The following is a 25,991-nucleotide window of genomic DNA, read 5'->3' as shown; positions in this document are numbered from 1 at the left end:
ATTCAAATTAAATTGAAAACCTCAGAAATGAAATTTAAAAAAAGCTAAAATCATCAAATAGTAATAAACTGTACTAGACAAACATGGGTTATTCGCTCATTGTTTGCTCTGCTGTGTCCTTACCTAAATCCGAATGTCTGTAATCAATCAGGTAAAACAGCACAGACGATTTATCATATTACACAATACATTCATTATTTTGAAAATGTCAACTGTTGCGGTTAATGCTTAACATTGAATCTTCATTACCGTTTCGAAATAATCCATCCTTCGATTTGAGCACTAATATTTTCAGTTCCATTCGTCTGCGTGTTGTCTTAAGGCCACGCCCACAACAGGTGAAATATCATGAATATTCACGTATACTCCGCCCACTGGAACAGTTTTTCACAGGAACTGAATATTTCCTCAACGCCGGCTCCTGTGTCAGCATCACACGCATGCGTCGTGCTGATCACGTGAACAGTGTCGGGGCGTTGACTAGAACCTGGACGGATTGAATGTAAACAACGTATGAGAATGACACAGAAGAGAAGATATTGTTGAATAAAGTCATTATTTTTATTTTGTTTTTGCTCACAAAAAGTGTTCTCGCCGCTTCATAAAATTAAAGTTGAACCACTGCAGTCATGTGGACTATTTTAACAATGTCTTTAGTAGCCTACCTTTCTGGACCTTGAAAGTGTTGGTTAAATTAATGACAGAATTTTCATTTTTGGGTGAACTAACCCTTTACTTTCTTTTCGACTAAAGAAAGAAAGACGCGAACTTCATGGTTGACATGGGGGTAAGTAAATTATCAGGAAATTTTAATTCTTAAGTGAACTAATTCTTTCAGGGGTGGAAGGGGGTGAGAGGGCCAAGTTTCGGGAGTCACGGTTCGCAACTGACATTAAGTAATTATAAGAAAGTTTCTCTTAATTCATAAAGAACCATAGTTTTTACTCAGTTGTGACGAAAACGAGCTTCCATAATATGATTTTAACTAAATTAGAAAGCTGAGACTTTTCCAGTAACTCAATGAAACAAAAATGTGTTTCTGGGTCAAAGTGACTCAAAATGAGCAAGTTCATTATTGTGGAATACTTTCAATATTTTGACATATTCAGTGTTTCTTTCAGGGAGTTTAACATGTGGGTTCAGGGGACCCTCTCACTTAGTACATTACAATATTAAAAGTAAAAATATATATATTGTAGTAGGAGCCATTTGTTGTATTGTAAATTTTTGTTGTCCACTGAGGTACGCTGTGACTCAGTATAATTAGAACACCTGGGTAACAAGTGTGCTTGTTGGTAATTGGGAAGCACAGTTTTTCACCACACTACAGGGTAGCTTGCAAGAAGGTGGATTATTATAATTGTTTGCGCCACAGAATAAAACATTTAAAAAGACAATTGTGACTTTCTTCTGAGAAAACAAGTCAGAATTGCAAGATATAAACTCACAATTCTGACTTTTTTTCTTGCAATTGTGCATTTATATCTCGAAATTCTGACTTTATAACTCCAATTGCAAGTTTACAGTATATCATACAATTCTTTGACTTTTTTTTCTCGTAATTGCAACTTTATTACATGCAATTCTGAGATAAAACAGAATTGTGAGATTAAAAAGTCGCAATTACCTTTTTTATTTTTTATTATGTATCATCAACATCAAGGAATGAGAGACACAGGAAGTGGATTTGAGACAATGTTTATTCATTGGAACAAAATAAAGAAAGACATTGCTTGCTTCTATGGACTCTGTACACATGAAAAACTTGCTCACTCCTGTTATCAAAGACAAAGGCTTAAAGAAAACCTGTAACAATTATTAATAAAGCTCAAACTATCAAATTGCTATTTATTGTCAGATATAATAATCCCCACTCAAACAAAAACTGAGTTGTATACAAAAATTTCAACTGCATGATGTGCTTGAGGTAAAATTATAAACACTTCCAAAGTATTTGTAAAATGTTATCATAATATCTGATCATTTCTCTTGTTGCTTTTGTGATCTTTAACTGAACAGGAAAATCCTGATATTGAGAACGCAATTATTGTTTTACAAACTCATGAAAAATAAACAGATTTTTTTTTTTTTAATCAATAAAAAAATAATTCTAATATTTTCTTCTGATAGATGATTTGATATATGTATTATTGTAGGATGTGAAGAGCTGCTGGATTCAGTGCAGCAGGAAGTAGGAGAGCAGAGAACAGCAGAGGAACAGGAAGCTCTGGGAGACACTCTGAGCACCGTTACACAGGTTCCCCTCACAACATGAGATGCTCGAAACACCAGCAACTGATGTTGTGGCATCACAAACAGATTTAGATGCACAGCCTTTTACAGAAACTGACTGGTCTCCAGCAGCCACTGATGAAAAGAAAGAAAACAAAGGTTGACTCAGTCTAAGCTGGACATTGCTATATGTGATCTGTGTCAAATGTTTAAACCTAAGAGAGTTTAAAAGATCATGACTTTAATCTTCTTCCTTTTCCAGATTCTTACCTGTTGCTTTAATGCAGCGGTCTTCAGTCCCTGAACAGCTCAATATGGTTGTGCAGCTCTGTCCTTCACAGGAGTAACATGTCTTTCCATTGGGGACATCAGAGTGATCTACAGGAGGAAAACAATTTTCTGAATAAAATATAGCATCTAATGAAACAACACTCTTTTATATGCTCCATTCAATCAGATCATGACAGACAAGCCACACCCTGTGTTTTATTTCCTGATTGAATGTCATTTGGCTGTAAAATGAGTGTTGACTTTACAGAATATAGTTATTTGCACATGATCATTGAAGTACAATACCTGGAGGATCTTGGAGGTTACACAGCTCCGTGTTACAGCAGGAAGTAGTCGCCTTTACAGTGCCTAAGTTCATGGACCCACTTTCACAGGTAGAAGCACAATCTTTAGCCTTCAGTTTTGAACTAATGTCACCTAAAAACATGAATGATACAGGAAAGACCAATTAAACTGCACATTATTTTGATGGAAAATTTAATTATAATGTCAAAATGTTGTATTTTTCTCATTTCAAACATTTTTTATATACAAAATCATAATCTGAGAGAAAACAGATTAAATATCAGAAATATATGTAGAATATTCTGTGATTGAAATTGTAAATTCTGCCAGAAAAAAAGAGTAGCTGTTCTGTTGCAGCACCAGTAAATAATAGCGGCATCCCCAATCAGTCAAACAGTAAATTTTAATCATATTGGACTTACCAAATTGCACCACAGCTGTTGAACTCTCGCACTGAGAAGATCCACTGGGACATTTTTTTACCGTTTGATCTGCGCAAGAACCCGTCAGACCCATACACTCATAACAGCTGAGAGAGTGTCCTGTAGTAATAAAACAGAGAGATGCATCAGTGATCTGTTATTATTCTCAGTAACATCACAAACACTATTTGTCTTTGTACCTGCAGTGAAAAGAATGAAGAGAAGAAAAACTGAGATTTGCAGATCCATCTTTGATCCGGAGGTGAATGAAATAATGTGCCTGTTTCAGTGCCCATTTTATAGCTTGTCAAAAGGGGAGGGTCTTCATGAGAAAATTAAAGATTAACAGAAATATACATTTCTTGAAACAGAAACTTAAGCTTACATAATTTACTTAATTTAATGCCAATTAAAGATCAAGGGAGGTTTAATAAGGAATTGCAATAAATGTATAGGTCTAACCAACCTTCTTAAAGTGATAGTTCACACAAAAATGAAAATTAAATCATCTTTTATTTACCCTCATGTCATTCATTGTATATATATATATATATATATATATATATCAGAGGTTGGTTAGACTTTCGCACTTTTGGCGGACAGTAAAAAGTCTGTCATAATCAATTATTACCCGTCATTTTAATTTTTATGTTTTAAAGATAAGACATTTAATATAGCTTCTGATTTCGTCCACATTTTCCTTTTTATTAACGAATTTACAGGATAAGTAAATAGGCCTAGGAAGTTGAACAAAGACTGCGTCACTTTCCAGTTTTCATCTTCAGTTGTCACGTGAGTGAACACGATCATCCTTTCCTCTTTACAGAACGAAATAAACATGAATGAAAATCAGAAAAAAAATGTTTAAAGACACAGTAGCTTACCGAAATCGTCAGTTCAGTCAGTGTTGCAAACAATGTCACGTAACATTATACCTCAGAAAAGCCATTCGTTGACCATAAACTTGATAGTCAGCAAGAAAATAACAAAACGAACTGGATTAGAAACTTAATTATGTAAGTTCAAGTATTATAACTTTATTATTATAAAATGGACTTAAACTGGGTGCTCGCCTGTGTGTGTAATCAAACGCATCATTTTATTCTGGAGACTGAACTCGCGCTCTGCAGACACACTGGAACGCACTCACCACCAACTGGCCAGGGGTGGGAATTACATTTACAAGCTACATCAGCCTCAGTATTCTGTCAAAATGACGGACGGGCTTCAGATTTTTTCCGTCACTGCTATAAAAAAAAAAAAAAATCGGTTAACGCGACCTCTGAGATATATATACGTAACGCTACCGCCGGTGTTGTGTAATATCAAAGACTATAGAATAACACAAGACGTGTCACTCGTATTATTATGGATGGGAGAAAGTGTAACGCGCAATATGGCGGAATAAGTCCCGCCTTCTAAATAAGAGCCAATCGCCGATTGGTAAAGTCATCGCGTCACTGCAGCGGCCGTTAGAAGCTCCGGTTTCTATAGAAACAGTCAGACGTGCGCCTCCGAAATGAGGCGCAAGTGACCTGCATTTAGGACTGCGCATGTGCATTAGGTTGAGCCAGCCTGAAAAATACTGTTTTATTGTCATGATTCGAGCGTTTAGAAACAAAATTTATGAGACAGTTGTTGTCAGATTTCATTGGTGATTTCAAATATGAAATTTAATCGAAAGCTTGGCAAACAGCTTTAGAGAATTTGATGTTTCCCTATTCAAAGAGATAGGAGCTGCACTTGGATGCCCGAGAGGCGTTTCAAAGATGGCCGCCGAGTGAAATGACTTGTCTTAAAGGGACTTTGGTAATATTCAGTTCCTGTGAAAAACTGTTTCCAGTGGGTGAAGTATACGTGAATATTCATGATATTTCCCTTGTTGTGGGCGTAGCCTTGAGACAAACATGCAGACGAATGGAACTGAAAATTTTAGAGCTCAAATCAAACTCGTTTAATGGATTATTTTGAAACGGTAATGAAGATTCAATGTTAAGCATTAACTGCAACAGTTGACATTTTCAAAATAATGAATATATTGTGTAATATGATAAATCGCCTGTGCTGTTTTGCCTGATTGATTACAGACATTCGGATTTAGGTAAAGACACAGCAGAACAAACAATGAATGAATAACCGTCTGGGATAATACAGTTTATTACTTGTGCCCTATTAAAATATTTATAAGCAGGAACCGAATATTACGCAACACCGGTGACATGCCGACCGTCACAGCCCTAGGATCAACCTGTTTAAACAGAGCCATAAGTTTCATTTTCTTGAAACAGAAACTTCAGCTTACATAATTTATTTGCCAGTTAAAGATGAAGGAAGGTTTAATAAGGAATTGCAATAAATGTATAGGTCTAACCAACCTTCTTAAAGTGATAGTTCACACAAAAATGAAAATTATATCATCTTTTATTTACCCTCATGTCATTCAAACCAGTATGACTTTCTTTCCACTGTAGAACACAGAAGTGTTCAACAAAAGGAAGTAAATATCTGCTTGTGTTCTGCAGAAGAAAGAAATTTTAATTTAATTAGAAAGGCTTTAGGGATTAAGTGAGGAGGATGGGAAGTTATTGATAAACCAGGAAGCAGTTAAGTAGTAGTACAATATCTACAGTTAGTTGTATATGGCCACACTGGAATGCGATCAACCTGTTTAAACAGAGCCATAAGTTTCATTTTCTTGGAAATCATGGATGAATCAGTCTTGAGACATTCTGAAACACAAAAATCTTTAATGTCCTTGAATGCATCAGAGTGAGTAAAGACAGTATATTTTAAATATTTGTTTAATGGCATCTTTTTATGAATGAAGGCCAGTCTTACTGATACCAATACTGCTACTGATGTCTCTATGAAACTGATTTTTTTTAAAACATTAATTATACACATTCAACATTACAGTATAACTGAAAGCTATCAATTTCACCATTTATTAAGCTTTAAAAAAATGAATTTTAATTTAAGTAAACTTAAAACAATATTCACACAAACCCATTATAATAAATGCCATATTTACCTGTGGCCTTCCAACCTGTCTAACAGGTAGGAAATATTTATCAGACACTTTACAGTCTTCACTGCATAAATTATAAATGAAATATAGATTAATCCTTATTAAAGCTACAGTTTTCTCTGTTACCTTTGTTCTTTGATTAACATTAGCCAGCAACTGGTTTATTAGGCTGCTGTGACTTTAAGATCTGCTGCTGCCAAATGTGACACGGATCTGATGCACATCTCATTTTCTCACAACTCTTTAAATTCATTTAAGACTTTATTTAACTAATTTAAGACTTCTCTCATGAGGATACGTGACAAAACGGGCATTTTGACATACATCTGTGGTCACGAAGTCATTAGAGAGACAAAACAGTGGAGATGATAGTGGACTTTAGGAGAAACCCCCCTGCACTCCCCCCACTCATAGAAGTGCAGTGGGACACTCACATAGATTCCATTGTGAAGAAGTCCCAGCAGAGACTGTACTTCAAGTTCAACCTGCTACAGGATCTGCTGAAACAGTTCTACTCTGCAATCATCAAATGTGTCCTCTGCACTTCTACACAGCAAAATCCCCAGAGTTAAATCAACTCTGCTCAGAGTACATTTGGTCCCTCTCTAAATAGTGTTAAAATAACAATGAAGCAGAGTTAAAGTTAATGAAATAATTAAGCAATTAATTAAGTGATGATTGAGCAATAATGATAAACACCTGCTGTTAACAAGCAGAATCACTGAAGAAAAGAGAAACACAAGAACTACAACTGACTTCAGTCACAGCCTTAGATAAGCCTTAGATAAAAACTGAAGAAAAAGAAGATAAAATCGTTAAATCTCTGTAGATCTGATTAAAAAACTCCACAAACAGCATTACCAGCTTCACATATTACTAACCAGATTGACTTTATTTTCTCATGTCTACAGAATTGAGAATTAACAGAGGTTTATTGGTCAAGAAAAGAAAAGAAAAGAAAAAAAAAAACGCCACCATCAAGGAGATCGGCGTTTGCTTAAGTTGGGCTCTTGGGCTCTGTTTAGCCTTTTCTCCAACAATGCGTATGTTGTTGGAAAGCAGTAAAGTTGTATCCAAAGCAGCTGATCATATGTTTTGTCATTTGCACATTATGTGTTGAGTAAGTTTAAAACTGTGCAGTGCTTAAAAAATTTAACTACAGCATCACTTAGACACACAGAGACATCAAGAATCAGCATATGAATCTCAACAATGGTGATTAAAAAAAAATGCTGCAATGCAGGCTGGGTATCACCATAGGACTCCCATCATGAATATGTCACTGCCAGTATGAATAATTATTGTCACCACCATTGAGGATTGTATGCTATGTTTTCATGTATAAGCCTGAGCAGTAACAGTTGTTCATTTTTAGCATTGAAGCATTATGGCGGCATTTGTTTAATGGATTTTTTTGTTTTGTTGCATTTTTATAAGAACTGTCAAGAGAAAGAGACCTCTTTGTGATGCTAATTTGAAATGGTTCTCAAGCAGCAAATTCAAGCTGATCTGCTCCTTTAGTCTTTTGATTCAGATGTACAAGCATTTGCTATAAAACACTATTGCAATTGCTCAAACACATTGTTTTTTTAAAAAAGCATAAAAGGGTCAAGAGCCCAACTAAAACAAACCCTGACCACTACGATGGTGGCATACATTTTTAACCAATAAAACAGCAACATCTAAACCTCTGTTAATTCTCAATAAGAACTTCTTTAGACTTGTGACAGAAATAAAGTCAATCTGGTTAGTAATGCGTGAATCAGATCTTTTAATCAGATCTAGTGAGATTTAATGACTTTTATCTTCAGTTGATTTCAATTAAATGGTTTTGGCTGAAGTCAGTTGTAGTTCTTGTGTTTCTCTTTTCTTCAGTGATTCTGCTTGTTAACAGCTGGTGTTCATCATTAATTTTTAATCATCACTTAATTAATAGCTTAATTATCTCATTAACTTTAACTCTGCTTCAGTGTTATTTTAACACTATTCAGAGAGGGACCAAATGTACTCTGAGCAGGGTTGATTTAACTCTGGGGATTTTACTGTGCAGGTAGTAGTTTGGCCTAATCTTTGGTTTTTAAGCACAATTAAATTTTCTCTCAGGAACGCTTCTGAAAGACCTCACATGTGTGAATTCACTCAGTTGAAAAACAAACAAACAAAAAAACAACTGAAATTAATGACTACCTTGTAGGGTGTTTAACACCCTGCAAAAACGTTGGGTGTCAAAGGGCATTCTTCCTGCTAGAGTCATCACTGCGACCAACAGACAAACTATCGCATCAACATTTTTAAATTTCGACATATATTGAGTAGATAACCGATATTATACATTTTTGTATATTTTCAGTAAAAGGTATGTTTCTACACTGACAAAAACCACACTCAAAAATGAACTGTTGGTTTTACTTACAAAAAAATAAATAAAAAAATAAACAAATAAATAAAAATAAAAAGTGTCACAACTATACTGAGTAATTTGTACAAATAACAATTTAAAGATGACAAAATGTCTGAGTAAATGCAAACCATTTAAATTTGTCAGTTACATAACATTTAAATGTGCAGTTTATTGTTATGTTTATAGAATTCCATTTATTAAGAAATCCATCCTAAACATGCATATATGAGTGCTCACAGCCTAAACACAGGCACCACTCTTCTGCATAATGGTAACCACAAGATTCAACAACATTACAGAAACTTCTCTAAATGTCCAACATAACTGAACATTAAACACTTTCATAAACAAACACATTTCCCTTTACTGAAAAATGCAAATTACACTTTAATCCCTAAATTTTCTCTTCTAATGCAGTCCCTTGCAAAGCATGCTGGGAACTACGACTCCACTGCCCAGTTAGTTATGTCTACATTAATTTGTGTGTTTCACTCAGCAATGTTAAGTTGACTGAACAAACACTTATTAAGTAAACCTGACAATATTCATTTTTAGTAGGAACAACTCAGTTAAATTAAGTTCATGTAGTTGCATGAGGTTTTTTTTTATTTTAAGTAATGTGAACAAGGATGGATTGAGTGAAACTAACAACAGTGAAAGTTCATTTTTGAATGTAACTTATAAGTGCAATACTAGATCATGGCTACTGCAAAATGTCAGATGTTGAGTTCAGGCACACCATAATAGTATGACAACATATGACCACTTTTTTATTTGAAGTTTAAAGTAATATAATGCTTTGAATTAAGACGGGTAAAATTAAATATTCACTCAAGACTATTTTTTTCATGGGAACAGCACAGAGGAACACCTGATCTCTGTTTGAATATGTGTGAATTTCTTAAAAGATACAACTTAAGCTAAATAAGAGCAATGTTAAGCCCTCGTTCGAGGTTACGTGAGAGTTGTGAGGCATCAAACACACAGACACCTTCACCTTTGGATTTTTAAAATTCGAATTAAACATTTTACAGATTTCTCAAAAACTTTGTGTGTTGCATGGACGAAAATACTGTTTGAATCTTTGAGAAGTACAGGTTTTTGATTTTAACATTTTACAGTTCTTGATTAATAAAAATAAAAATAATACTTTAGGTTAAATTTAAGCAAATCATTTCTACCATCGTTCATTAGATGTTATCTTTATACAGCAGACTTCCAGAAAGATAAACAGAAGATACAATTTTATTAAATCTTTAAAGACTGGATTTAAGCAACATTTTAAAATTAAAAGATCATTTTTAAACTTTTAAGATTGTGCTTTAAAATAAATGTAGTACAAAAACATTCACTCTGGAAAGGAGTTAGCGGTCTTAACATATGCTGTAACACAGAGGCTCATCTAGTGAGGGTCTGAAGCATCATTTCACATTGGAGTTTATCCCTGCATGGGAGGATCTGGGAGTGTTTTGTTTATGATACAACTTTAACTATTTATTTCACTTTTATTTTATTTTATTTTATTATCTTTGCACAAAGAACTACTTGTTCAGCTCTCTGAAAATGTAAGTTGTTTTCATATTTATATGTATTTTTTATATACATTTAATTTAGGTAAAACTATCACTAAAATGGTTTAAATAAATGTTAGTACCATATTTGTTATTATTCATTGTCTTATATATTTTATTTATAATCATTTCATTTAAAATAGAGATAAATTGCTTTCAATTGTGTGGACAAAATGCGGCCAAAAGTATAGTAATACCACAAATTTTTCCCCCTGAGCAAAATTTGTCCCATAAGAAAAACAGTTTATAAAATATATTATTTATTTATTTATTACTTAAATGTAAAAATGCAGAAAGTTTTCTGTCAGGGTTGTGTGTTTGTGTATGGGCTAGAATATACAGTTACACTACAAAAATCATGTCTATGGAAAACCCCCATAAAACATGGAATCCCCACATGTGGAAGTATCCACAGATTGTTCCCTGCCCCACTGCTGTGACTGTCTCACATTCCACACCTGGGTGTGACAAGTGGTTAGAGAGATTGGGTGAGAGAGAGTTTATGTTTCAACTTATTGCAATCAATAAATATACATCATATAGCCTAAGGGGTTACATCTTCAACTGTCTGAAAAAATAAGCTATTTTATACTTTATACAAAATTTGTCCCATGAGCAAAACAGCTTATAAAATATATTTAATTATTTATTTTATTTATTTTAATTATTTATTACTTGAAATGTGGAAACATGGAAACCCCTACATGTCTGGACATGTCCACAATATCTCTTATTGTTTGATCTGGCTGTTTCTTCATTAGAATCTTATTTTTGTCACTTGCAACATAGAGAGAAGGTATTGACAAGATTCATTGAGCAGGCCTAGAGTAACACTTTTAGTGTGTAAACAATTTAAAAACTGTAAGATTAAAATGTTTGGTAAGATCTCTGTCATGTAAACTTACAAATAGGTAATGCAATAGAAAAAGAGAGTAAAAGTCTTAACTCTGGCTAATAAAACAAATGGAATATCTTCAGTAGGTGTCAGAAATGAGGTGTCATTTTTTGGGGGAGGGGGGTCTCCCAGGTTGTCAGTGTCAGGGGAGCCAGGAAAGAGGAAAGGAAGGAAGATTTAGCTTTTATCCCTCAATAATAAACCATAAGAGGTGTTATATAGACCCTGACTCACTTTTAATAGTTTGACACATTGCAAACCAATCACATCCGCAGACAGAGTTGGACCGGCCCACAGCAATATTGGAAACAAACTCATTTTCAGTTTAGCAAATGGACTGCATGCATCTCAACTCAACTGGTAAGTTGTCTTAAAAATACTATTTCAGCTTATTACATAAAATTACTATTTCAACTGCTTTACTTAACATCAGTACTATTTAATACGGTTTCATATAAACCCTTTCATATGTTTCATTTATCATCATTCTTTTCTTAAATTTAAAAATCTCTTAAAGCTTCAAAAATATTATTTTATCTTAATTCATAAAATTGATATTTCAACTGCATTATTTAACATCAGTACTTTTTTAAGCTGGAAAACAAACTTCTCAAAGCTTTCAAAATACTTTTTTTCATATAATTTCTATTTCTTTTACGTTTAAAAGAGTCGGTTTCACTAAATGATTTTAAGGGTCTTTTAAAGGATCTAGTTTCTGAGTCATTTGATTGTAATTGTTTTTGAGTGATTTTGTGTATTTCTGTAAATTATTGCATTTGCTATATGTTTAACTAAATGTGATGCCTGTCTTGGCCCTCTTGTAAAAGAGATTTTAAATCTCAAGAGTCTTATTTCCTGGTTAAATAAAGGTTTAATAATAATAATAATAATTACAGTTTATTTCATCTTATTTCATATAAACACTATTTCATATGCTTTCTTTAATACTGTTTCATATAAACACGTTCATATGTTTCATTTAACAACAGCGCTTCTTATTTATTAACCTTGTTTGTATTGTTTCATTCACAGACATTATGGCTGAATGCTGCACATTCTGACAAAAACATTCAAAACGGTCAATCATCAAATTGCCCCCGTCTGTATAAACACCCCCAACACCATTCCACTTCCTGAACATAAAAACATGACACTCATAAACAGATGGTCACACTTCCTGTCATAAACACAGTCCGGAAACAGAAGGGCAAAAGGTCACACCTGTCATCTCATCAATCAAAGGGGCCATATATCATTTTGACACAAGCTCCCAGATATTACTACTAAGCTGTAATCATCTTGGACTTGTCTAATTCACTGATCTCTTTCTGTGTCTGGTCTTTGATTTAATAGGTATTTCATGTTTATTGATTATAATATGTCTGTGATTCAATACATAAAAACAGCAATGTTTCAGTAATCAGTTGTTCAGAAAAACACTGAAGTCATATAATGCACAAAACATTTGAGCTCCTGCATAACTTAGACAGCAAAGACATCAACGATCAGAATATGAATCTCAACAATGGTGACATTCAAAAGTTTAATGTCGCAATGCATGCTGGGTGCCAGTATAATACAAAACTCCCAGCATGCACTGCAGCATGAATACATTTTGCAGCTGAATGGTCCTTTTTTATTGCCACCATTGTTGAGTTTAATGTGCTGATTTTTGATATCTGTGTGTCTAAATAATACTGCAACAGTTTTTTTTGTGTGTGGTGTTTAAGAAAAAAAAATCTTTTTAACTGATTGTTGTTGAAACTCTGCTGTAGTTTCACAGTGGTGATAATGTAAGATGTTAATAATGTAACACAAGGGATTAAACACAGTATAAGTTCAGTAAATCAAGAAACTATGTGATGGTCATATCTTCATCAGCATATACCTATCAATACTCAATGATTTTTTTTTTTTTGTCCACGTTTTTTTTTGCCATAACAAATGTGGCTTGCAAAAAGAGTTTAAGCAGCTTAAGAAAAAACAAAAACTGATGTATAAAAAGTCAAGGGTCAAGAGCTCAACTAAAGCAAACACTGATCTTCTCAATGGTGACATCAAACCAAACATTTCAATAAAACATCAACATATAAACTTCTGTTAATTCTCAATAAGATCTTCTGTAGAAATAAAGTTAAACTGCTCAGTAATAAGTGTCGTAATGTGTAATGGCTGGAAGACAGTTGTAGTTGTAGTGTTTATGTTATGTTTTTTTCGTTCTTGTTCCTCTTTTCAGTGATTCTGTTTGTTAACAACAGGTGTTCATCATTAATGCTCAATCATTACTTACATATTAACTTAATTATCTCACTGCAACACAGTGTCAATGTTACTTTTACTCTGTAGTGTGGGAACTAGAAGATGTTCCTGTGGGGTTGAAAGGGTTAAAGGTGTAAGATAAAAAGACACACCCACAAAATGAATTTTAACGGTAACAAACTGTAAGTTAAAAAAAAAAAAAAACAGTCATATACTGGGAACACTGTTGCCAGTAGTTTACTGTAAAATTGAGTTTTGTGGGTCACCATTGTGCTGAAGAGTGGAGCCTGTGCTTAAGTTCAGGAGAAGCTCAAGAAACATTGATGATATACTGCATGCTGTTTTATGAAACAGATGGTGATTGTGTAGCTGCTGATGCAGTGAAAGTCTCTTTATTTGTAATGTTTTTAGTGGACTAATAAAAAAAAGTTCACAGTAATAATATGCTCACATTATTAGCATATAATAAATATTAGTATGTAAATTTAAATGGCAGTCGGACAATTTGAGCCAGTCGGTTTCTGCAAATGAAATGAGGTAACACGAGTTTTAATTTAGTGCATGACATCTTTACAGTGACATACTGTAGATTACTAGCAAAAGTGTTGCCAGTATTTTATTGTAAAAAGCCTGGCAAGGTCTAACAGTGTGGACTGGGGTTAGTTGCATAAACAAAGCCTGACTGTGTTCTTAAGAACTATGACCAAGTATGACCAACTAGCAATAAATCAATGTTTTTTTATGTATCAGACTTGTAAAAACATGCTTAAAGACTGATGTCTAACTAGTTGAAGCAGTTTATTCAACTGGGTTCTGGACTTGCCTAAGAAACATGAATCTCACCAACAGCAGTTAAAGCAGAAAACAAAAAGGATGACAAAGTTTATGCTATGATGTTTCTCAACTGTAAATTGTAATAGATAGGCTATTATTATAACTATGTCGAATGTTATTGTTTTCCTTAGGATTATTCTTTCGGTTCTTTTTCTTAATATTTTTCTTCAGGGTTTTGGGGGCCCTTAACATGCTCAAAAACTCTCGAAAATTTGCACGCAGGTCAGAATTCGCAGCCATTAGGGCCGGGCCAAAGCTGAGACACGACCATGGCAGGGGGGCTCTAGAGCGCCCCCTTGAACAGAATTTGAAATCTTGGATACATACTAGCACGTATATGTATGAAACTCGGTACAGATATAGATCTCATCGGGCTGCCCAACGGGAAGTCAGATGTTTAGTGTTGTTTGGAAAACGCATGCTCTGGATTTGATATACTCCTCCTAGGAAATTTATCCAATCGCCACCAAACTTGGTCATCATGAAGTCAAGACAGGATTGGGGTTGCTAAATTGTGAGTGGATTTTTGATTGGTTTGGCCATGGCGTTGAAACAAATTTATGGCGAGAAAAGGAAAACAGGAAGCGTGTTATAACTTCTGCACACATTGACTGATTTGGATGAAACTTCAGTTGTGTGTTCATTGTAGGAGGCTGATCACATGGCTGTGACTATTGTGAGTCAAAGTCATAGTGCCACCAACTGGCAGCAGGAAATGTGTCACTTTTCAAAATGCCCTCTTATTTTTACCTGATTTGCTTCAGACTTTATCAGTATAATATCAAAACACGGCAGATGTTGGCCTGTGAAACGATTCTTAATATCTTAAATAATGTTGCCATGACAACATGTCAAAATTTAATAATATTCTTGAGTGTTTTTAAGACTCTCTGCATGCTTCAAATTGCATGAAACTCGACACACACAGAGTTGTCTGCCAGTAGACATGGACAAAGCCTGAGAAACGGACGCAGAGGAGGGGATATAAAGCGCCACCTTTTGACAAAAGTGTGGGGGTTAGTTTTACCTACAGTCACCAAACTCAGTACATATATTGTTTTTGAAATTCAAAAAATGCAGACAGTTTCCTGTGATAAGTAGGTTTAGGGATAGGGGTAGTGAAGGGGGATAGAATATACACAGAAATAACTGAGAAAGATGTGTAATACATACAGGTATGTAAATATTTTATTACAGCAGTAAATGTCAGACTGTCCTCCAAAAAAAACCACGACCCTATAGGTCGTTTTTCAAGCACCTTATTACGATCTATATTTACGTTTTAAAGTCATGCGCCCTCTAACTGGTGTAAAAATAATGACAGTGTCGTGTTACGTCTGTCGTCATGAAATGACGTATGACTGTCGTTACCAATCAAAATGTGTGTTCATTTAAATGCAATGTGTGGACTTTTTACACCATTTTTCCTATTTCCATTTAACAAAACTCATTTTTTTATTAACAACTACACCTACCCCATCCCTAAACCTACCCTTAGTGATTTATAGTGCATATACACTTTATGAGCACATGCGTTCCCTGGGATCGAACCCACGATCACATGATTGAATATTGTTATATATTGCAATGCTCTGCCAATTGAGCTACGCGAAACCTGAAATATGACACAGATAAAAGGGAACAATGCATTAAAATGAAAGTGTCCTGTTGTCAATAGGGGCGCAACTTTAGTAAACGCTCCTATGGGTCGTATTTCAGGGAAGTGACAAATGACCTATATAGGCGTATTAGTTGAGGAACATGTATACACCTGTTGACGCAGTATTTTGTTTAATATTCATTTAATAAAGTGCATACTTTCAGTTCCTTAAAACAAAGAACAGAAGAACAACAAACATACTTTATTCAGTAAATTAAATCAATCGTGTCTCATATTCCGTTTTTGTGGTGATCTTCAGCTGTAGAATCTGAAGTGCTGAATCTGGACTCACTGAAACAGGAAGTAGAAGAACAGAGGAGAGAAGAGCAGGAGGAAGCTTCCCTTATACACTCCATCTAATCAAGATGATAAAGAAATTATTATTGATTAATACTACTACTAATAATAATAATTGTTATTAAAATGGCATGTTTATTGTTGATCAATTTCCTCACTATTTTTTAAAAAGACTAAACACTCTCAGAAAGCACTTGACTGATTCATAAACTTTTCATGCTGTTCAAGCTTTACACTATTTTTGACTACTCGTGATATTGTGTGTCTTATGAACCATCACTTGTGTATTAATATTATTTGTTTGAATTATTGAATGACTTGTATAAATCATTTCCTCGTTTTAAGTTACTGTAGGGAAAATCAAACTGCTAGCACGCAGTTAAATAAAGAACAATACCTGCTGCATTGCAAAGGTCAGTGTCACAGCAGCGGGTTGACACTGTCCCTCCAATTGGTATCTGTTTGGTCCCTGGTTCACATTGATTTGCACACCCTTTTGTTGTGAATAACACCTTAGTGAAACCTGCAAAAAAGACATAAACAACCATATAATAAGATAATAAAACATTTCCAAGATTTGCAGTTATGTGAACAGATCAACAAATATACTTTCTCTCCAGCAGTATGACTTTCATTAAATTATTACAGCATATTTCCACTTCACACTGGACTTACCAACTGATTGTTCAAATATACTGCTTTCACATTTAGAATATCCAACTGGACATGTATCCACTTTTGCTTCACAAGAACCCGTCAAGGCAGATGAACACGAGTAACACTTGAGAGAATATCCTTAAATACAGAGAGAGACATTCAGTGATCTCAGTGTACCAAATAATACATTCAATACTTGCTGTTTTTTGTACCTCCAGTGAGAAAAATGAAAAGAAGAACGACAGAGACTCGCAGATCCATCATGTCAAGAACAGACTGACTACACAAGAATAATGTTTCAATTCCTTTTATGTCTGTTCAGAAAAGGGTAGGTTTGTTGAGGAACCGTGTGTAGTTCACAAGGCTAGACAGTTAGCAAAATGAGTTTGAACCTTGCACATCAGCAAATTGGGGCTCAATCGTGACACCAAGGGTGTAGGTCTGATTTTGAAATTGGTAGGACGTCCCCAGAAGCTGAGGATTAAGGAAATGAATGGGATAATGTATTAAAGGGTTAGTTCACCCAAAAATGAAAATTGTCATTAATTACTCATCCTCGTGCCGTTTTACACCCGTAAAACATTCATTAATCTTCGGAACACAAATTGAGATATTTTTGTTTAATTATAATATTTTTGATTAATATTATAAAGCAACGAGAATATTTTTGGTGCGCCAAAAAAAACAAAATAACAAATTATTTAGTGATGGCCGATTTCAAAACACTGCTTCAGGAAGCTTCGGAGCATAATCAATCAGCGTGTCGAATCCGCAGTTCGGAGCGCCAAAGTCACGTGATTTCAGCGGTTTGACACGCGATCCGAATCATGATTCGACACACTGATTCATAACGCTCCGAATCTTCCTGAAGCAGTGTTTTGAAATCTGCCATCACTAAATAATTCGTTATTTTTATTTTTATTTTTTTTTGGCGCACCAAAAATATTCTCGTCGCTTTATAATATTAATATTGAACCACTGAACTCACATGAACTGATTTAAATATGTTTTTAGTACCTTTATGGATCTTGAGAGAGGAAATGTCATTGCTCCCTATGTAGGCCTCACGGAGCCATCGGATTTAAACAAAAATATCTTAATTTGTGTTCCGAAGATCAACGAAGGTCTTACGGGTGTAAAACAGCACGAGGGTGAGTAATTAATGACAGAATATTCATTTTTGGGTGAACTAACCCTTTAAGGTTTTTAGTCCTTAAAATGTTAATTAATGAATTCTGTAATGTTACAGGTAATTAATAATGACAAGGAGGCAGAGAATTAACTTTACTCTGTTCATAGTGCAATGCAATAGTCAATGTGTCTACTGTCTTGTTCCTTGCTATTTGAAGAAGCCAAACACATGTCTAAGTCTGTCATGTGAAATAAATGAACTGTTGGCATATTTGTTTCACATCAATATTCTCACTTGTGCCATTGTTGTTCTGAGCCATGTTTTCAGTCTCGTAAGAGCCCTGAAACTTGTTTCAACCTCAGCTGATGAGACTGGGATGACTAAAAGCAACCTGAAAAGGGTTTCAACTTGACAAACAGGCCTCTCACTTCAACAGACTAAGCCCGCCTAGGTAACGTGTCACGTGCCACTGCCTGCAAAGACAGATAGAGGCGGAGATTTCACTTGAGATTAGACGGAGAATGTGAATTTAATTGGGAGAAAATACATACGACATATAGATTCGGATTCTGTGTTTGGCATTGATCATCACTGCTGGATTTCAGCTTTGACTAATTTGAAATTTAGGGAAAAAATACCGAGGACATGACCTCGGTGTCCTCAATGGTAGATACGGCCATGCTCATCACTAAATATAACCCTCACAGAAACCTGTGCATAACCCTAGATTTAAATAGAAACATGATTTGGCAGATTTATAAGACTTTTTAACTAGTGAGAACACACAAAATAGCAGGATGTCATGATCTTTAACTTTAAGTGCCTATATAAGGTAACTATGAGTATAAAAAACTCATTCTGTATGATTTATAAGCTTGTTTCCTCATGGGAAGCTCAGTGTGCATTCAGGTTGAAGTCCCCACCGGGATAGAAAAACACAGTGTCACGGTCACCAGCTCTGTCACACTCATTTCCCATCATCCCTCCTTACTCACCTGCACTCCTTCAGCAATCACCCAGTCACGATCACCATCTCATTACTGATCACCACCAGCTGTCACCCATCACAGTCTGCATCAGTTCAAAGGACTCACCACACAAACACACACACCTTGTCTAGTCTCATCTAAGACCCACCTGATGTTCTCCTGGATTCTTATTCACCTGAAGTCTCATTACCTGCTGTTTGTTTCCTCACCCAAGTCTCCTATCTCCAAGTCCCCCGATCTCCAGTCTCCAGGTCTGTGTGTTTATCCTACAAAGAAAGAAAATGTTTATGATATATTCATCAGTGACTGAAAACGTGTGTGTGTGTGTGTGTGTGTGTGTGTGTGTGTGTGTGTGTGGCAACTCACCTGTCTGTTATTCTCCTGCTGCATCGCCAATACAAACCAATTCATCCATCTCCATTTCAATATCTTCTGTGTTCAATAAAGCTTGTCTTTAATTCTACTTAATATCTCTCTAGTCTGTATAGTCTGTAGTCTGTAGTCTAGTCTGTAGTCTGACACACACACCAGGCCAAGCAATAATAAAAAAATAAAACCATCTTTAGATCATAAAGTCATAACAATACTAGATACTAAAAAAATAATACAATGCAATGTTCTGTCATGACAACTCTCGGAGTGTTTGGCATGGTATGATATACCCATTGTATGACATAATGGTAATGGGTATATAATGTGTACGACAATGTTGTATGTTTATGTTTGGTCTTGGCGGAATAGATCCGATACGCTGCTGCTTCTTTTATTGCTGCTGCTGCAGAGCAAGTACGAGACTTGCTACTGCCAATACATACACGACACGCTGCTGTGAGCAAGTAAGATATGCTGCTGCTGTACAATATAGCGTACATGAATTACCCATAGCAGATCTATACAGGTGGAGCTGGGGAAGGTGGAGGGTTTCTGAAGCGCACTGCACTGCTAAGGCAATGCTACCAAAGTATTTTGAAGGTTGAGCAAAGGACCTATTAGCCTGCGCCATCTAGAGTTTCATGACAGAACTTTGTGTGTGTGTGTGTGTGTTTATATATATATATATATATATATATATATATATTATATGTGAATATACACTAATTGTAATGAAATGTTAAGTGATGTAATGAGATTTTTTTCCCCCAAATATTATAACATACTAAGTAATTATGAGAAAGTTTCTAATAATTCTTAAAAAAAAAAAAAATCACATTTTTACAGAAACAGGCTTTTTCAGTGACTCAATAAAACAAAAAAGGGTCAAAATTTCTCGGTCAAATTGTCAAAATGATCAAGTTAATTATTGAAATACATTCAATATTTTATACAGACATATTTATACAGTTTCTTTGAACTCTTTCAGGGAGTTCTGCTTAACATGTGGGTTCACAACAGGGGACACTCTCACTTGATACATTATAATATTGAAGGTTAAAGGGTACATAACACACACAGTTTTGGCCAATCTCATGTTAATCTTAAGTACCTATAGAGTAGCATAGCATCCTTCATTTCTCCGAAAAGTCTTTTTTATCAGATTTATAAAAGAAAGATATGCTGTACCGAGTCTTTCCGAAAACAGCACCCGGAAGCTAAAGAGTGACGAGCACGCGCACTTACACGCTGACTGCCAACAAAACAGACATTTGAAGCAGTTTTACTCACCACCTGTGGTTCTGACTCATCTTTCAGTTTCAAACGATCTGTAAATCCAGCGTAGAACTGGGCCTTGTTTATGAAACCATAAGCGCCGATCCTGAGGGCTTGAGCAGCCACGGAAAAACACGAGATATTCTCCATTCATTTAATAAAATGTGATTGCAACTTTCAGACACAACTTTATCCTTTATTTTGATAGTTAATTTAAGGTGGTTATTTTAATGACAAATGTCAAGAGCACATCAATATATTGCGTGAGCACAAATCTCTCAGCTCCACTTAACGCTGGGTTCTTTCGGAAGCAAGGTTATCGGTAACACTTTACAATACGGGTGCACTGACATGCATTAATTCATGCTTAACTAATGCACAGATAATCATGTGTTAATGTATGACTTATGAAGAACTAAACCATTAATTAATGATTACTGCATCAGCAACTAATAAATAGTCTATATGATTAACAGATTAAGTAATATATGAATTGTTATTAATTAAATGTGTCATAATGTATTGATTCCTTAATAACATATTTTATTAACTAGTAGTCTAAGTTAATGTGTTAAATACCACAATGGGTTGAAGCCATGTATTTCAACTATAAAATTGTCTGCTTTAATTATTCATTAGCTAATGATTAATTGAATGATTAATAATGTATCATTATGTTATGACTTTACTCGTTGAGGCACATGACTTAACTAATTGTTAAGTTATATGTCATTACGGTTTTGACATCCACACTAAGCCATGGATTTCAATTTCCAACCATCTACAACCGTGATTCCACTGTACCAGATGAACTGCTGCATCCAGAACCTTGTTGTTCATGGCACAGGAATGTGTCAGGTTAAGCTCGAGGTCAATGATTCAAGGGCAGAACACTGAGAACATGTGGCCAGGCACTGCTATTTCGTAACACTGTGTCAAGACCGGACAAAGACAATAGAACCCATTATAATCAGTGATAGTGATGCTACACTGGATGCGGGACGACGCTACATGACACAACAAAATGCTACTTCTGTTATGAAGGACAAATGGACTTGCAATGGTCTGTCACATGACTCGATAATGGTCGCGTCCAGTTTAAACACATTGTAACAGTGGTCAGTAGTTCAGATTCTGGTGTGCTGATATTTGTGTGCAGCCCAACTTATCCATCCTTCAAACACATTCTCTGACATTACATTCACTGCACGTGCAACTTTCAAAACCCATAAATGACATATTACTTAACAATAAGTTAATAGTCATGTGCCTCAACAAGTAAAGTCATAACATAATGATACATTTTCAAATCATTAGATAATGATTAATTAAAGCAGACAACTGGAAGTTGAAGTACATGGCTTCAACCCATTGTGGTAATTAACACATTAATTTACACTTTTATTTAATAAAATGTTTTATTAAGGAATTAATACATTATGCCACATTTAATTACTAACAATTCATATATTACTTAATCTATTAATCATATAGCCTCTTTATTAGTTGCTGATGCAGTAATCATTAATGGTTTAGTTCTTCATGAGTCATACATTAACTCATGATTATCTGTGCATTAGTTAAGCATGAATTAATGCATATTAGTGCACCCGTATTGTAAAGTGTCTAGCAAGAGAATCCAACTCTTTAACAGTGTAAATAAGTCGAAATGCATGAAATAGCATTAGAACCTCCCTTTAAAATTATTAATAGAGCACAAGCTATCAAATTGCTATTTATTTATTGTCAGATATAATAATTAGCACTTAAAACTGAGTAGTATACAGAACATTTTTTATTGCATAATGTGCAGGAGGTGAAATGACAGACAAAAGTATTTGTAAAATTTTATCATGATATTTGATTATTTCTCCTGTTGCTTTTGTGATCTTTAACTGAACAGGAAAATCCTGATATTGAGAACGCAATTATTGTTTTACAAATTCATGAAAAACTAAACATGATTTTCTTTTTTTTATTTGAAAAAATAAATAATGGTCATATTTTTTCTCCTGAAAGATGAATTGATTTTTGTTATTGCAGTCCTGAATATAATTTATTTCATAATATATATATATATATATATATATATATATATATACTGTATATGCTCTATATTTATACTGTATATGTCTCATTGTAGGATGTGAAGAGCTGCTGGGTTCAGTGCAGCAGGAAGTAGGAGAGCAGAGAACAGCAGAGGAACAGGAAGCTCTGGGAGACACTCTGAGCACCATTACACAGGTTCCCCTCACAACATGAGATGCCATCTACATTAGGAACCAATGCTGTGGCATCACAAACAGATTTAGACACACAACCTTTTACAACCCATGACTGGCTTCCGAAAGTCCCTGATGAAAAGAAAGAAAACAAAGGTTGATTCAGTCTGCTGGACATTGGTATAAGTGATCTGTATCAAAAGCTTAAAGTGAAAGATGAAGAAACGAAATTAATGATGATCTTCTTCTTTTTCCAGATTCTCACCTGTTGCTTTAATGCAGCGGTCTTCAGTCCCTGAACAGCTCATTATGTTTGAGCAGCTGTTCCCATCACAAGAGAAACATTTCTTTCCATTGGGGACGTTAGTGCTGGGATCTACACAAGTAAACAAGTGTTCTTTTATTTTCTGTACAAAATATAATATCTAATGGAACACTCCTTTAGAGGCTCCATTCAATCAATTCCTGAAAGAAAAACAGCCCTGCTTTTTTTCCTGATTGAATTTCATATGCAAGTAAAATGAGTGTTGACTTTAAAGAAGTTATTTTCACATGATCATTGAAGTACAATACCTGGAGCATCTTTGGCATTACACAGGTCCGTGTTACAGCAGGACATAGTCATCTTTGAGATATTGAAGTTCATGGACACATTTTGACAGGCAACAGCACAATTCTTAGAACTCACTTTAGAACTAATGCCTAAAAAACATAAATTATAAAGGAAAGACCAGTTCAACTTTACATTATTTTGGTGGGAAATGTATTTATAAATGTCAAAGTAGAAAGCAACAGTGCATTAAAAACAAGCATATAATCTCACAGCTGCAAAGCAGAAGAGAAATGTAGCATTTTTTTTCATTTCAAACCATTTTGTTAATACAAACTGTATTGATAGCAAAGTGAGAAATAAATTACAGAAATAAAATACAAAAGTTAAATAGCAGAAACATTCCTTGAAAGAATGAATTTGTAAATTCCACCAGGAAAACAAGCTGTTCTTTTGCAACACCAGTAAATTATAGCAGCATCTCCATCAGTGAAATTTACAATAAATTTCAATAAACCACACTGGACTTACCAACTTGTGTCACAGCTGTTGTACTCATGCACTGAGAATATCCACTGGGACATGTTTGTATCGTTTGATCTGCACAAGAACCCTCCAGACCCGTGCATTCATAACATCTTAGAGAGTGTCCTGTAGAAATAAAACAGAGACAGTGAGAGAGATTGGTGATCTGTATGCCGTAATAATAATTTAAGCTATTTGTCTTTGTACCTGCAGTGAAAAGAATGAAGAGAAGAAAAACTGAGATTTGCAGATCCATCTTTGATCAGGAGGAGAATGAAATAATGTGCCTCTTACAGTGCTTATTTTATATCTTATCAAAAGGGGAGGATCTTCATGAGAAAATGACAGTTTGACAGAAATAACATTGGAATAAATAGGTCTACTTAAGCCAATTTGACAAGACATTATAAAATAATAGCAAAAAAATGACAAGATGTTATAAAATGACAGAGCTGATCACACACTGAATCTACTCTGCAATGTGAAGAATTGGATTTTTTAAAGGGCCTGATCTCTGGACTAATAGAGATACTTCTTCTTAATAAAGTAGTCTATATCAATGTATTTTACAAATATACCACAGACTACACTAGAGAAAAAAATACAATGTGATAATAGTTATTATTTCCTTTTGAACAGAAGGCCTACTCTACCAGAAGAAAGACATGCTGGTTTGAAAAAGTATGGGTAAGTAAATGTACCCTCATTTTTGAGAACTATACCTTTACACACAAACTGATGCTCAAAAGTTCATAACCAACAGCATCATTAGTTTATGTTTTAGATTACAATGTACGTCTTTAGAATGAGCGTACACACAGAAAATGAGCGTACGCCTCTGTAAATCGCAAATGATCTTGAACTTGCACACAGCTGAATGGTTTCAGTTCTCCACCTTTTAAACGACACCTAATTAATGTCATTTACATATAAAAGATCACCAGTCATAGTCCAAATCCTTGGCGAGCTGCAAGAATAGCTTAGATTTCAAAAAAACTTCAGGAATCTGACCAGGAAAAGTGTGTAGGTCTGTTCAGACCCTGACGTGGATCTAAGCACTTTCCCACGTCAAAGACCACTTTTATCAATATGAGCATTGGCGTGGATTTAAGCGTACGCACACTCTAAGATCAAATCTGTGCATACACACGGTTTATAAATGAGGCCCCTGATCTTTGACATTTAGAGCCCTATCATACACCCTGTATTTTTTGTTGTTGTTGTTATTTAAAGGGCGCGTTAGTAATTTGCAACTTTTGGCGGGTGCTTGTTACACACACAGGGACGCGCAGCAGCACACAAACATGCCAAATATTAAAAATAAAAGGATTACAATGTAAAAGATTATTATTGTCTACTTAAATATAAAATGCCTACATGTCATTATGGATAGTTATTGCATGTATCAGAATTACCTTTTTGCAGTAATGACAAATGAAATTGGCTAATTATTTGACCAATCGTGGCAATACACACATGTATTTAAACTGACTTGTCAGGTTGAGAGTGTCTACATTCTGCCATGTAAATAGAAATCCGCCATGGTGCAAGTGGACCTAGCTTTTAAAGGGAATGGAAGATGAGACGTGCTTTATTGCTCGTTACGCCCAAAGCACACCCATGACTCATTGAGAGACTAGGTACAACCCATTTGGAACATGAGCCTGGTGTGTCAACCATTTTTTTCTGCTGTAAACTAGCAAAATTGGATTCGGACACGCCCTAAGTGCACCTGCGCCATTCGCTTCAGACCATGAGCTTAGATCGTTAAAATAGGGCCCTTAGACTTCAGTGCTTAAGGTATGACTTACATTGGGTGGTGATGATGTAAAGTAATTGAGAAACCAGGCTAGTTTCATCTTTTCACTTAAATATACTACTATGCAACTAAAAACAGTAAAGAATTCAAACGGGTGCAATGCAGCAGAACAATGTAAGTCATATGGCCCTATCATACACCTGGCGCAGTGCGACACAAGTGTTTTTTGCTAGTTTAACTATAGCAAAAGTGCGCTTTAGACTATGTGCTTAGATTGTTAAAATAGGTCCCAAATAGTGGTAGACAAAATGTACAATGTACAATGGTAGGCAAAT

At 35.0% G+C, this 25,991-nt stretch overlaps 3 protein-coding genes and 1 long non-coding RNA gene across 6 annotated transcripts in view; all 4 read right to left on the bottom strand.

Moving 5' to 3' along the window:
* Positions 1 to 25,991, bottom strand: part of LOC127503778 (long neurotoxin homolog TA-bm16-like) — an 85,061-nt gene that overhangs the window by 45,126 nt on the left and 13,944 nt on the right. The window lies entirely within an intron of this gene.
* LOC127503763 (urokinase plasminogen activator surface receptor-like) lies at positions 1,683 to 24,186 on the bottom strand. Of its 2 annotated transcripts, none has more exons than XM_051877883.1 (5): positions 24,105 to 24,186; positions 3,231 to 3,350; positions 2,809 to 2,940; positions 2,503 to 2,610; positions 1,683 to 2,367 (listed from the first exon to the last, which is right to left on the bottom strand). In XM_051877883.1, exons 1-5 carry the CDS (start codon positions 24,151 to 24,153, stop codon positions 2,177 to 2,179), a joined length of 600 nt encoding a protein of 199 aa, XP_051733843.1. In that variant the 5' UTR covers positions 24,154 to 24,186; the 3' UTR covers positions 1,683 to 2,176. The 2 variants fall into 2 exon arrangements, with proteins under 2 accessions (XP_051733843.1, XP_051733842.1); XM_051877882.1 differs by lacking the exon at positions 24,105 to 24,186 and adding an exon at positions 3,431 to 3,572.
* LOC127503792 (uncharacterized) lies at positions 16,066 to 16,995 on the bottom strand. Its single transcript, XR_007927213.1, has 3 exons — positions 16,851 to 16,995; positions 16,573 to 16,698; positions 16,066 to 16,234 (listed from the first exon to the last, which is right to left on the bottom strand). It is a non-coding gene; the product is annotated as an uncharacterized LOC127503792 (long non-coding RNA).
* On the bottom strand, positions 22,137 to 23,998 carry LOC127503773 (urokinase plasminogen activator surface receptor-like). The gene is made up of 4 exons (XM_051877895.1): positions 23,904 to 23,998; positions 23,396 to 23,524; positions 23,088 to 23,198; positions 22,137 to 22,954 (listed from the first exon to the last, which is right to left on the bottom strand). Exons 1-4 carry the CDS (start codon positions 23,929 to 23,931, stop codon positions 22,764 to 22,766), a joined length of 459 nt encoding a protein of 152 aa, XP_051733855.1. The 5' UTR covers positions 23,932 to 23,998; the 3' UTR covers positions 22,137 to 22,763.

This window comes from Ctenopharyngodon idella, chromosome 21, assembly GCF_019924925.1.
Source record: "Ctenopharyngodon idella isolate HZGC_01 chromosome 21, HZGC01, whole genome shotgun sequence".
Classification (NCBI taxonomy): domain Eukaryota; kingdom Metazoa; phylum Chordata; class Actinopteri; order Cypriniformes; family Xenocyprididae; genus Ctenopharyngodon; species Ctenopharyngodon idella.
The sequence above is the reverse complement of the archived record's forward strand: the minus strand, read 5'-3'. Positions and strand labels throughout refer to the sequence as shown.

What these genes read in the sequence shown, in the direction of transcription:
- LOC127503773 (XM_051877895.1), bottom strand. Translation starts at nt 23,931, where the DNA reads ATGAGTACAACAGCTGTGACACAAGTTG. An exon ending in AACAGCTGTGACACAAGTTG is followed by an intron (nt 23,525 to 23,903) that starts GTAAGTCCAGTG and finishes TATGTTTTTTAG; the next exon opens with GCATTAGTTCTAAAGTGAGT. An exon ending in CCGCTGCATTAAAGCAACAG is followed by an intron (nt 22,955 to 23,087) that starts GTGAGAATCTGG and finishes TCTTTTCATCAG; the next exon opens with GGACTTTCGGAAGCCAGTCA.
- LOC127503763 (XM_051877883.1), bottom strand. Translation starts at nt 24,153, where the DNA reads ATGGATCTGCAAATCTCAGTTTTTCTTCTCTTCATTCTTTTCACTGCA. An exon ending in AACAGCTGTGGTGCAATTTG is followed by an intron (nt 2,941 to 3,230) that starts GTAAGTCCAATA and finishes TCATGTTTTTAG; the next exon opens with GTGACATTAGTTCAAAACTG. An exon ending in TAACCTCCAAGATCCTCCAG is followed by an intron (nt 2,611 to 2,808) that starts GTATTGTACTTC and finishes TTCCTCCTGTAG; the next exon opens with ATCACTCTGATGTCCCCAAT.